The following is a 14030-nucleotide window of genomic DNA, read 5'->3' on the forward strand; positions in this document are numbered from 1 at the left end:
ACTTGTTTGTGTACACAAGGCAGGTCATAATAATTAAGAGAAAACTTAAACATTCTCAATATGTGTGTTTTTGTGTAACAAAATATATTTTCAATAAAAAAGCTTTGAGCTAAACAAACTGGAAAGCCGATACTCTTTATAATAGTCACACTAATCTCATGAACACATCAGTTACCTCTTAACTGTTGCTTGGTAATAAGGCACTGAGAGATTTTATTGGAAATGTTGAGAAAAAGAGAGTAATGCAGTGCTTTTAGTGTATCTGAGTCGGCTTCAGGTGGTTTATATTGTGCATCTGCACAGCACATGCCCTGAAAATTATTCACAGAATTAAAACAAAAATAGTCTCAAAGGTTTTACAATAAAACAGTATTCATTTCTATATGTCAGGCCAGGACATATAGTTTCTGTATAGATGTGCAAATCATACCAGTGGGTATAAGGACAGCACTTCCACTTGTTTCCGGGTCCCTTGCAGCAACTTGGGCAGTAAAACTTATCATCACAGCGAATGACCCCCTAATTAAAGCAGTTGACACTGGCTGTCAATGCTGTCTGCAGAATGAAGGTAAAAAAAAAAAAAGATACATATGAAACACGCAAGCTGACTATTCTCCTGTATCTGTTTTGGTTTATTTTTAATACTCATTTTTGTCTTTTTCTTTCCCCCTTAGAGATGTTACATTTATGGCCACTAGAGGGAGGAGAAATATAGACGTAAAGAAAAACTGTCACTTTAAAGACGTATTGCATGTCCTTCCTCCTTCTTAGTGCTCTCGTTCTCAGACACTGAAAGAAGAGAAGCTGAGACTTAAGTNCACCTACCGGTCCAGGATAAATCCATTCTCCTGTCTCTTCTCTGGGCCTTTTCCCCTTTGCAAAGAAACTTTCCAAAGACACCTGATCTGTTTCTTACTCATTTTGCTGCTTGTGGGCTCAGTGTTGGCGCGCAAGTAACTGAGAGAATCTGGTTAAAGAATTTTCAAAATAAAAGATCCTCCAGACTCAAATAATACATAAAACGGAAATATATAATTATTTCTTGCGCGGCCCGGTACCAATTGGTCCACGGACCGGGGGTTGGGGACCACTGCTCTAAATTACAAATAAGCCAAAATGTTATGCACACAACATGTGGCAGTAAAGAACTTTTTTTTTTTAATTCCATGTGTTTGACATCATTGGAAAGCTTAAGATCTACATGTGTTTGAGTGCCGCATGTCTTCCCCCTCTCTCACAAACCACTTTCCTGTTAGTTCACTACCAAATAAAGGCTAAAGCTGAATAAAATCTGTGAAAACAAAAGGGGGACTTCGAGGAACCCAATCTTGGCCGTAGCATGTAAGCCCGATTATCCTGATGAATCGGCAACAATTAATAAGTCCAGTAAATGATATTTTAAGAGGGCGTTTACTCTGACTAGAGTACCACATAAAATATCATAAACCCGAGTTAGAAAACAGAGGGATTGCCATCATTACCTAAAAAGGGTCAGTCAACCCCACTCAAGGAAGTTCTTTTGTGAAACACTAGTTCAACAGTGAACGTTCTAAAAGTTCTAAAATTGTTATGTTCTGTGTTCATTATTGCTCTTCTCTGTATATTTGTAGCCTATGGGTCCTTCATGAGAAGGGTGTAGAGTTGCAATCAGGGATAAGATGTTTTTAGCAAATTAACTGAATGTGGGGGAACAATTTTCTAAATTGTACACAGGACTAAAAAAATAAAATGGAAAAAAAGCTATACAAAATGCATAAAATTGAAATGGGGAAAAAGAGGCTAACTAGACTTTATCACATCTGATTTCAATGAATAACATTAAGGATAAGAGCTACCCTTATTGTGCTACAGGATGCAAATAGCGGTAACACTTTATTTGAAGGGGGTTGAATAAGACTGTCATGACACTGTCATAAACATGACATAACNGGTTCACTAGGACTGAAGGGTACACGTAATCTGTCTGGAAAGTTGCCTCCAACCTGAAGTCCATCTTAGACTCCGCCTCCTCCACTTTCTGTCCACAAGACTTGGCCTCCAGTCCCGCACAGCGGACTACTGCACATACCTGTAAAAAGGAGGAGAGTTAAATGCAGCTGCACTTCAGTGAAATAATTAATTTAGTAGTAATAAATCATGTTTGATGGGCTAATTTTACCCAGAGGAATATATTTCTGAAATTTAGATTGGTACCAAGCTGTGAATGAAAAACCCAAATTCAGTTTCACAGCCAATAAGCCAATAAGCCACTGGTCATTTTCCAGCAGGACTTTTCATCTGTCTGCATAACTTTTTCAGGAAACTGAATTTGGGGTTTTCATTAGCTGGAAGACACATTCATCAAAGTGATCAGAATTAAATTCAACATGCATATCACTGAGTGCAATCAACCTTTATAACTTTGGAATGATATTCAAAAAATTTTTTGCATGCCTACCTGCAAAGCATAACATTGACTTGAGTTGTGAGTTCCTGCAAATGCTCCCAATGCATATAATTCCTTGCTTTTGTCATGTGCTGTCCACTTGTACTGGAGGTGGCAGCAGAATGTACCATGACACACTGTGAGATTGCCCTGTGTCTCATTTATGAGGACAAACCAATACAGGTCACGCCTCATGGTTGCTTTGAAGGTCGGGTAAGAGGAACCAGGAGAAGGAGAATCAGCACAGCCATCTGTGTGGCAGTGATCAGACTGTGCATCCACAGGTGACAATGATTCAGTCACACTGTTCACCCCAACTGGACCCAAGACTGGGACTGTGGCCACAAGCAGCTGACCCTCCTCTGGGTCTCCCTTCACGGCGTGGTGGAAGGTAGCAGAAAATGGGGTGTAGATACCACTTCCTGTCATTCTGAGCTTGTCATAACGAAGGTTTGAAGACAGAACCGTAACATTGGCCCCCAGACTGAAGGCCCTATGAAATTGGATTGAATCCAACAGCGGGAGAGCGTTCATCCACGCTGTGGGGAAAACCAGCTGACGCACACCCTGGAAGAGAAGCAAAAGGATAAGAAAAGAGAGTTGGCTCAGTTAGACACGTCTGTGTGGATGAAGCTTCCTACCATTTTCACCAGGGCTACTGTGGGATCGTGGAACAGGATGTCAAAGCANTAATGTCAACTTTGTATTAAAAGTGTCATAATTTACCAAATGACGCTTTATGACAACAGTCATAAATATTCATGAAGACTTATTCATGTTCATGACATGTGTTATGTCATGTTTATGAAAGTGTCATGACAGTCTTATTCAACCCCCTTCAAATAAAGTTTTACCCAAATAGCTTGCTCAGAGGTATTTTTCAGTGGGAAGAGATTTAAAATTGAAAAGACCTAGAGAAGAAGTTTTTGTTTTGAAGGTTTTTAGGCAGGTTGAGTAACATAAAAGATTGCAAAGTTGTTTTGTGCAATGCATCAACAGAATGTGTGCTCAGTTTCTCTTGGTTAGTCTCCAAAGGACCTTTGTAAAGGTGTATACCTGGGACCAGCCCTTGTATGGACAATCTTATGTTGACAATATTTGCAAATTAAAAATAGAAAAAACACAAACAACAATAAAAAAACTATCAATTTTAGCGTGTTACTATTATTCTGCGGCAAATGATCCAGCTGGTACATTCTTCCATACAAACAGGCAGTGATCAGGCCTCCAGTCAGGTTGGAATATTTCATGGCCACTCTCCCACCTGTGGTTTTTTCCAGTTTGTCAGGTTGCTTTACCTCCATGCAGTTCATCAAGACTGAAGGGTACACATAATCTGTCTGGAAAGTTGCCTCCAACAGGAAGTCCATCTTAGACTCCGCCTCCAACACATGCTGCCCACATGAGCTGGCCTCCAGTCCTGCACAGCGGACTACTGCACATACCTGTATGGAAGAGAGGTAAATGCAGCTGGACTTCAGTGAAATAATTTAACAACTTAACTCAAGAAGTGTAAATCATATTTGATGGCCTAACTTTACACAAAGTGAAATAATTTAGAATTTTGGATTTGTTAATCTTGACTATCAACAATAAATGAAAACATAAAATTCAGCCTCACAGCCACTAAGCCATTCATCAATAGCAGAATTTTGCATCTGTCCACGCTACCAAAAGTACTAATACCTGGTTTGATGACAGTGGTATGATGGCTTCATTGTTCAGCAAACTGGTGTGACCTGGCCATTGCCTTCCTATGCAATTCCTTTGATTCTAATTTCACTGCTACATCTAGGTTTTCTCCAATTCAGCGAACAAAAGGAGATGTTGTAAAAGACATCATTTTTTCAGCACTGTTTTAGAATTGTAATCTGACTGCAGTTTTAGTAAAGATAGCAGTAGAAGTGAACAAAGCCATTCAGTTGTGTTAGCCACACGTCCAAATGTCGAATTAAGATCAAGTTCTTCAGAGTCTTGCTAATGATCTGATTATTTGACAGAGGAGTGTTGAAACAGAGACATATCTAAATCCTGCTAAACACTGGCCCTTGAGGCCTTGATTTGAGGATCTCTGCAGTAGACCAACATTTCTGCATTAAAAATTATTTAATTTTATGTAGTATAGTATTTTTGGGAAATTGAATTTGGGGTTTTAATCATCTGGAAGACACTGCTATCAAAGTGATCAGAATTAAACATATCACTATGAGTGCAATGATCCCATATATATGGAAGCCCATTTCCGCCACTCTGTTAAAAAAATAAGAAAAATAATTATCCCATTATAATGAGATACTATAATGGGATAATTATGAGATAGTATGATATACTATCTCATTATAATGAGATAATTATTTTTTATTTTTTAACAGAGTGGCGGAAATGGGCTTCCATACATATAAGATTGGAGTGATACTCTAATTTATTTGAGATACCACCATTCCTACCTGCACGGCATAACGTATACTTCCGTTGTGCATTCCTGCAAATGCTCCCAATGCATATAGTTCCTTGCTTTTGTTATGTGCTGTCCACTTGTACTGGAGGTGGCAGCAGAACGTACTATCACACACTCTGAGGTTGCCCTGTGTCTCATTTAAAAGGACAAAATTATATAGGTCATGCGCCATGGTTCCAGTGAAGGATGAACCAGGAGAAGGAGAATCAGCACAACGACCTCTGTGGCAGTGATCAGACTCTGTAGCCACAGGTGACATTGAGTCACCCACATTGTTCACCCCAACTGGACCCAAGACTGGGACTTTGGTCACAAGCAGCCGACCCTCCTCTGGGCCTCTGTTCACGGCGTGGTAGAAGGTAGCAGAAAATGGGGTGTAGATACCACTTCCTGTCATCCTATGCTTTTCATTACGAAGGTTTGAAGAGAGAACCGTGACATTGGCCCCCAGACTGAAGGCCCTATGAAATTGAATTGAATCCAACAGCGGGAGAGCGTTCATCCACGCTGTGGAGAAAACCAGCTGACGCACACCCTGGAAGAGAAGCAAAAAGATAAGAAAAGAGAGAGTTGGCTCAGTTAGACACGTCTGTGTGGATGAAGCTTCCTACCATTTTCACCAGGGCTACTGTGGGATCGTGGAACAGGATGTCAAAGCAGATGATGAGACCAAACTTCCCAGCAAAGGGTGTATCAAATGTGATCAGTTCAAGCTTTGGAGGCGTGTCAAAGGATTCTTCGTAGTAGAGGTTCTGTTTATGGTAACGTGCCACCAGCAGACCGTCAGAACTGTGTGAAAGGGAAAAATGACAGGTTTGCATTAACTTCCACAATGCATTTGTGTACTTGATCAGTTTTGTATTCAAGGTTTGCCCAGTACTTGAAAGCCACATTGGTGTTAAACTGCCAGTGTCCATCAGTGGGGCATGTGGACGGGGCCGTCTTCAGGGGACAGGGTTGCAGATCAGGCATGTTTGCCACCAGGTAGAGGTTGTTGCGACGGGCCATGCAGCTCAGTCGCTGGAGAACCTAAAAGAAACTCATGAACTTGATATAAATGCCCCTTTGGTCCAAGTAAAGTTGTCGGTGTAAACATGTAACCATAAAAGTGTCAAAATAATAAAAGAGTCATACAAATATCTATATTTTAACCTCAGTGTTGTTGTATTTGTCAGGCTCGGTGCAGGGGTTCCAGCTCTCCTCCTGAGGGTCAGGAATGGTTTCCATGTATCCGGAAATGGATGAACGGGTGAAGTTAAAACCGTGAATACCATCTTCTGGAAACACAAGTATCTTGGCTTTCTGAACAAGAGCAGATAAAACAATGACTTATAAACTTAAGTATGTAGTTCTCAATTTTAGGTACTACATTAAAGGTGGCTGAATACAAATGAATATCATGTTTTTGATTCATTGGAAATGAAATTGAAACCAAAGTATATCATAAAGTATATTTGAATAACCCCAGGGAAGGGAGATGAGGAGTCCAAACTTGCAGCACTGATACAGTTCATAGCCACACTAAAACACAGAGCAGGGTTTTGCTCTTGTGCTGTCTCCAATGTTCAAAATCACTACTAAAATGCAGGTCTGCTGGATCCTGATAGCTGGTTCCTTCTGTCATGGTAGACTGTTTTGAATGTGGACCGAAATGGAGGGAGGCAGCATTTTTGAAAAAATGAACAAAACAAAAGAAAAACCATGGGGAACCAGAGCAGAACAGAAACAAGAATCAGGAATGAAAAGTAACCACAGAGGAAGAACAGGAGAAGTATCTAAATAGTGACAGGGGGCGAATGCTGGAACAAAAGACAGGAGTGATTAGAAAACAGGTTGCAGGTGTGAGGGGAGAGAGCACATAAGGGAGCTATGGAAAATAATCTAAGATTAGCAAAGAATATCCAGACACAAGGAAGAAATAAACATAATTAAACTAGAATATCTAAGAACTAAAAAACACAAACAAAAACAAGCGGCACAGCAGGTAACCCAATAAAAGAAAGAGACTAAGGTAAACAAAGAAAAGTAATCAAAACTAGAATCAGACAATCAACCACAAAACAACCCCCTGCTTGACCATTTTTATATTAAGTGTTTCAAGGCTATGATTGATTTGATAAGATAAGATAAAATGCATGACATTGATAATGTCAGACTTTTTCTTGTAGTTGCTGATTTTATTCATTAGGTAGGATTAATGATGGACACCTATCCTGAATCTACTTCAGCCTCCCCAGCCCAGCAGCCTACCTGCTGTGCCGCTTTAGCAGCCTGCTCTTCGTAGATATCCAGGTTCTTCTGCATGTGGATCAGGGCTTCGCGACGGGACACGGGGACGCGAGGGTTCGGGTTCAGGATGACTCTGTGCTCGTACACGGCAGCCACGTACGAGTCCGCAGCGGACTCAGTCTCACCGAGACAAAAGACGAGCAGAAAGACGACCAGCATTTTCCCCTGTTACAGAGAAATTAATATTATGAGCTCCTTCTGGTTCAAAGGAGCTTTTTCAACGTCATGCTGCAAATTAGCTTACGCTGTAAGTACCAGCATGGGGTCGCTGTTTTAGTCAGTTTGTTTATGTTAATGTGTGTATGTAATTATCAAATTAACCTCATATTAACCTTATTGAATTGAAAGATCCAAAAGGCACGACATTGTTTTGTCAGTGAACCCTAAAGAGATCTTACTTTCTCTTTGGAAGAGTAGAGTTGCACCCACTCAGAAAACAACAACTGGATATGGGCGGAGGTCTGTGGGGGTCCGGAAGTGAGGAGTTATTTATATATATATTGATAAAGCACATGTTCTCTCAAGTGTTTGGTTCAGAAATTGACTTACTTGCAAGTGCTTTTGTGCATCATGCAAAAGATTATGTACGAGTATTTATAATTAGTTGAACTATTACTGTAACAGCAAGTGTACCGATACCAATTTAAAAACACCTTTTGAAAATAAATCTATTTTATTTGGAACGGTGTGACTCTTCTTTTTAAGGATAGTCCCTTTGACTGTTTTAACTAATCATAAACAGAGCAATACAGGTTGTTTATTTTTCAAATTCTTTATCAAATTACTCTTTAAAAGGTGCATTTCTCGCTAGAATTTAGATCTATAACCCGAATGTACTGGCTCGGGTTTCTGTGGCGCAATTACACTTTGTCAAATCATTTTCGACATTTGTTAAACAAGTGCATTCCTCAAAACAAACACCATGGATTACCTGCAAAGCTCAGTTCCTATCTTAAAATCATTAGTTCATCTCTCAAAATCATATCTGTGTCAGTGAACACGTCAGTGCCGCAAAATCATGTCATTGTTTAATTTTGTTCGGACAAGACAGTCAATTTGATTAAATAAGTAGACAATTTGACTAGTCATTTTACTAAACAGGGATGTTCTGTTTACGTGTTCTGTTCTGAAGAAGGCTAAAGCTTTAATGACAAAACATGCATTTTTAGCGGTAATTGGTTGACTGTCATTGTGATGCAGAAAGGAAAAGACAGCACTATAGAGCACATTCCTAAAGCAGTGGTGTAGGAACTACATTATAATTTTCATCTCTGAGAAAAAAAAAAAGAAAAAAAAACTTAGTGAATGAAGAGAATGAGGCGACCACCAGCATCTTGTTGTGGGTCAAAACCTCACAGCCTGATGTTGGAAAGATAGAAACTGGTAGATGTCCTCAGATTCTTCTGGTTTGCCTCCTAACTAGAAGGAGGCAAACTTGTTTTGTCTCCTTCTGGTTAGGAGGCAAAACAGAAGTAGTGTAAAGGTTCATTTACACTACTTGCAAGTTGTTTAAGTGAACACAACTTTATGTACACACAACTTTGTGGTACAAGATGCAAGGTGCACCTTACTTTGTACTTGGCAAATTAAGATGCACTTTCAATTTATTTTAGAAAACCGGTTGAGGATTGGTTGAGCTAATGCTGCACACATTTACCTATTGGAGAAACTTAGGATTCACCTGGGAGCAATTTATAAGTTCAGGACACTGTTTGAAAAAGTCTGATTAAAATGCATATAAGCATGCTTGGCATATTATGACAACTTGTTGAACCGTTTTGCATGCTAAGACTTACATGATGAAATTATGCTCAAATGTGGAGGCGGAGACAATTCAACAGAGGTCAATATGCTGTGGACAGCAGGACAAAAGCCATAGAAAATGTTGAAAAAAAGCAGAAAATTGCACATAATCACTTGCATGATGTGCGAAAGCAATTGCAGCATGTTGAAAGAGATAAGAAAATGCTCTTTTGATTTGCTCCAGTGAGGTAGTGATTTGAAGATTGAATAAGTAGTTTTGAGAATTCCAATTCTGCTCTGAGAAATACAACAAAGCAACTGAGGAAAAAATGTAATAAGCCTACACACACAAAGGAAACCAAAAGAGAATGTGCGATCGAGTTGTGTTAGTTTACTTATCTTAGGCTAAACAGAGGAGTGGGTGACTTACCCTGTTGATGCGCAACTGTGCATTTGAACATTACAGTCCAGTGCGCTGCACAGCTCCACCCCAGCCCCCAGGGAGGTGGGCGGGCCCACAGAGTCAGTGTTGCCCTCCTAGTACTGGAAGCTGTTTATGTTATTTGGATTTTGTTTTATTTTATTTTTTTAACCTCAGGTGGTCAACTTGACAACATAGGGCAGGGGCGTTCCTACCCTGCTTGGTGTACTGGGCACACAACATTCAGAGCATCACATCAAACTTTCTACACACAAAAATAGAAAATATAATTTAATCTACCTGCCTCAATTTTACTGAACAGAACTTTATGAAAGGTAATTCAAGTAGAATGCTACTAAGCTCATTTCATCTTATTTATGTAAATTACATTTTTAATAGACTGTGTAAGGCTAGCTACCGTAGGTGTAATAAGTCAGAATTCATCAGGGCAATAATAACACATAGCTACATATATAAAATATACTTGAATTTATTTATTTCTTTAATAATCTCAGAGCTACATTTTAAACATTCTACTGACCAGGAACAATATGGCATTGATTGGCTGCTGTGTTTAGACTAAATTAATGTATAACTACAAATAGCAGCCCATAGTGCCATCTGTTCCCCAAACTTGCTTTTAGCCATTACGATGGTTAATTCGTTGTGAACATGTCGTAACATGCTTTTGCCGAGCCGCCTTTATGCGCAATCATTCCTGTTTGAAGTGGTGTTTTTCTTCCGGTAATGTGTAATGATATATAAAATGTGCAACCTGGAAAAAAAAAAACATGCACTTTGTTAAAACTAGAATGTCCTATTAAAAAATAAGTACCTGACACCAGCACAGTTAATATCAAAAATGTTTGCCTCCATACAAGGAAGGATGTTTGGAACAAATCTTGCAACGTTATCTTCTAATGCATGTTCTGGGTAGAGCCTAATGATGTCTACCAAATGATGTCAGTGATTTGCACAAACCACTCAGAGAGTTGCTGGATGTTTTCGAATCCTTTTAAAAAAATACAAGAAATATTTTTATACATTTTTATACTCAAAAGTGAAATTTATTGACAGATTNCAGCCTGCTCTTCGTAGATATCCAGGTTCTTCTGCATGTGGATCAGGGCTTCGCGACGGGACACGGGGACGCGAGGGTTCGGGTTCAGGATGACTTTGTGCTCGTACACGGCAGCCACGTACGAGTCCGCAGCGGACTCGGTCTCACCGAGACAAAAGACGAGCAGAAAGACGACCAACATCTTCCCCTCTTATACAGAAATGAAATAAATGTTGTGCTTGCCTTTGGTTCATTAAACCAAAGTGGCAGAGCCAACCCTAAAAACATGGGCGGGCATTGGAACTGAGCAGTAACAACATTAAATATTTCTCATATTGATATGCAGTGATGACCATCTTCTTAACTATCTTTTTAAACAGTTTTATGTTTGGACAATGTTATGATTACTATGATTAACTCTGGGTAGAATGGTTTATAACACAACATAACTGTAATAGTGATTTTAACAGTGATGTCTGTAATCACATAATGTGTGCTTTTGTAATTGTAAGTAATGAGCAACTTCAATCAAAGTAGATTGCTAACCTGTAATATGCCATAGTTTTCTCAACAACATGTATGCCATGATAGACTTAGAATAACGGGGAACTGAAAAAGAATGTGTGCTGGTCAGCAGATGGCACGAGACAAAGACAAAACAGAGGAACCAAGAAGGAGCAAAGTGCTGACCTGCAATATCACCGAAACACATTGAGCTGAATATGGAAAATAGAGGCTGAGATCAAAACCCATCAAAGGCAGGCAGCCAGCTAATTTGATCAGTTTAAGGACAAAGTCTCTATTGTCCCTTTTTCAAAGGTGTGATCAGTGAAGCATGTACAGCAACAAGCAAAACAAATGCTACAGCAAAAGAGGGAACAACGGGCGTACCGTTGTGCCAACATCAGGACAGAACAATGAACCTTCATTAGGACAAAAAGGATCCAAGAGCTGCAGTCAGTCAAGGTTCTGCTTTGCACATGAGGAATCAACCCCAAGAGTTTCCACAGATTGTAGCTGCACCAGAATGTTGCGCAGAGAGATTTCTCTTGTCAGCAGTGGTTTGGATCCCAAGGACAAAGGCAAAGACCAAGAGCTTTTTCAAAAAAAAAAAAAAAAAAGGACATTTGACTTAATCGAGTCTAAAGGTCCATGGACAATCATCTTTGTGGACTGTTGCCTGCTGTCTGCTCAAGTTCTTCTTCCAACAAGACCATCTCAGGGTATGAAAACCAACTTCCGTGTGTCAAAGCCTCCAATTAGTTCTTTTCTGTTCCAGTGTTAGGGAAAAGTGGTTTATATTAAGATGATCTAGTATTATTATCACTTGATTTCTGATTATCATCCAGTTGTTGCAGCTGAATAAAGCTGTAGCTGATCCCTGCATGAATTCCTAATGAAAGAAGAATATAATATTTTGGAAGAAGGGTGGACATTGGATTTCCTGAATGATTTTTTATTATGTGTTTTGATGGTGTTAAAACAGATGGTGCTAAAACAGCTGTGGGTGCATTATTATGATAGGTTTGCTTAAGTCCAACTTTAAAAAAATAGTAACACCAGTTGGACTCGCAGGTTCAGTTTTACCTGGTTCAGAGTCAAGTGCACGTTGCAAAATAGAGGAAGAGTGATCATTAATGGCTAAGAGGTGTGATCTGTGGAACCTAGTTAGCTGCTGATCAACTAGGATCTGACTAAATTCTTGGAGGGAAGTGGGGAGACACTCAGATGGTTGTTAGAAACCAGACTAGTCTTCCTTGACATACCAGCCAAAGTATAGTTCTTATTATACATGGTCAGTGTAATCTTTGGCGGCTTAGGAATCTCAATACCCATTAGATGGAGAGTAGGTAGTGTGTCAGCTCTTATGAATAGGAAAAGAAAGTTAAGGGGTAGCTATACAGCAACAAACCAAAGTTATTTTGAGGTTGGAACCTTAACAACTTACTATTTTGAACCTTCCTGCAATCTTAAGAGACAGGATCACTTGGACCATACAATTTTATTTTTTTTTTAATCTGAGCAGTCCGGTGGGTCGCATTGACCCCACGTGTGGTTTTACAAGATTCTGTGTGTGGTTTAGGGACTTGGCGATCTCATGGGACAAGCCCTGCTTCTCCGCTGTCTGACCATGCCACTTGCAGTGCTTCTACTGAGCCTCATGCTAAGACCGCAGGAGGGTTAAATTGTAAACATTATTTTTAATTTACAAACTTAAATGCTTGTAAAACTGTGATTTTATGACGTACACTTTGTTTTTCTGTCTACCCCGGCCCTCATTGTGAAACTAAAGTTCATTGCCATGAAATATGAATATTAATCAGTAAAGTCTCATCGGTAAGGTATCATCCCTAAAGTGGTTAGATTTTCGTACTGTATGTTTTTGTTCTTTCTTTTTTGTAATTTTTAAATAACTCTAACTCTAGTTTGACATTTAAAGTAAAGTAAATATACTGACCTTTAAATTACTAATGTGTCCTTAAGTCTCAAAGTTTCAAAACGTGTCGAGTATAAGATTTTTGTGAAGTGCGAAATGCTTGCATTGAAATCGGATGCTGTGATGTTTGAAGCTTTACAAATCGACCAGTCGTACCATGTGACTAACACTCACTTCCACTCATTGCCAGTACACTGTAAAATCTAATTAGTTCACCTTACTTATTTCTTTTTGAGGCAATGAGTTTGCATATTTTTTTTAATCAAAGTAAGCTTAAAATTAGTGAGTACATATATCTTATTTAATTATAAGTAAGCAAGCTATCAAGTAGTACAACTAATTAAAAAAAATTAAGTTCATGTAACAAGCCAGTTTTCTTGATTCCTTGTCCTCCTTGTTTCTCTCTTTCTCGCTCCCTCTCTCTCTTATTTTTTATTTTTTAATTATGGTTTTATTTGCTTTAGTGTCGTTTATTTGAGAGTGGTCAGGAAAATGGGTAATGAGAGAGGGAGAAGACATGTGGTAAATGTCATCAGGCTGGGGCTCAAACCTGAGGCAGCTGTGTCAAGGACTAAGGCCTCCATACATCGGTTGTGCTTTACCTCTGAGCCACCGCAGCACCCCTCTCTCCCACAGGATTATTAATAACATGAGCAAAGCAAGCATGCCATTTTATGTTTGAGTTGGGTACAAAATCTTTATATTATTGCATAGTGTATGTTCTAGTGAGCTAAAGATTGCCTTTTTAGAAAGGTCAAAGAGAAGTTAGATGATGTTAGATGTATTTTTTTGTAAAAACAAACAAACAAAACTATTGAGCAAAAAGATTTGTTTTATTTTGTTTGTACATCACAAGATGTGAGATATGTCATCCATAATCGCAATCAGAATTCAATCTAAGTGATATGCTAGTATTCCACAGCAGATCACTCGTTATCCAGCTGGTACATTCGTCCGTACAGACAGGCAGTGATCAGGCCTCCGCTCAGGTTGGAGTGTTTCATGGCTACTCTCCCACCTGCAGCTTTCTCCAGCTTATCAGGTTGCTCGATTGCCATACGGTTCACCAGGACTGAAGGGTACACGTAATCTGTCTGGAAAGTTGCCTCCATCAAGAAGTCCATCTTAGACTCCGCCTCCTCCACTTTCTGCCCACATGTGCTGGCCTCCAGCCCCGGACAACGGACCAATGCACAT

The 14030-nt window shown here is 39.4% G+C and overlaps 2 protein-coding genes across 2 annotated transcripts in view; one reads left to right on the forward strand and one right to left on the reverse strand.

Moving 5' to 3' along the window:
* The window catches only part of ankrd28a (ankyrin repeat domain 28a), a 40655-nt gene that overhangs the window by 24215 nt on the left and 2410 nt on the right, over positions 1–14030 (forward strand). The gene's annotated exons all lie outside the window — the stretch shown is intronic.
* On the reverse strand, positions 1838–7824 carry LOC103134997 (biotinidase-like). Its single transcript, XM_016669222.1, has 8 exons — positions 7571–7824; positions 7130–7337; positions 6036–6181; positions 5764–5912; positions 5495–5672; positions 2438–2992; positions 1924–2068; positions 1838–1845 (listed from the first exon to the last, which is right to left on the reverse strand). Exons 2-8 carry the CDS (start codon positions 7329–7331, stop codon positions 1838–1840), a joined length of 1383 nt encoding a protein of 460 aa, XP_016524708.1. The 5' UTR covers positions 7332–7337; positions 7571–7824.

The sequence above is a fragment of the Poecilia formosa genome, unplaced genomic scaffold, assembly GCF_000485575.1.
Source record: "Poecilia formosa unplaced genomic scaffold, Poecilia_formosa-5.1.2 Scaffold21, whole genome shotgun sequence".
NCBI classification, from domain to species: domain Eukaryota; kingdom Metazoa; phylum Chordata; class Actinopteri; order Cyprinodontiformes; family Poeciliidae; genus Poecilia; species Poecilia formosa.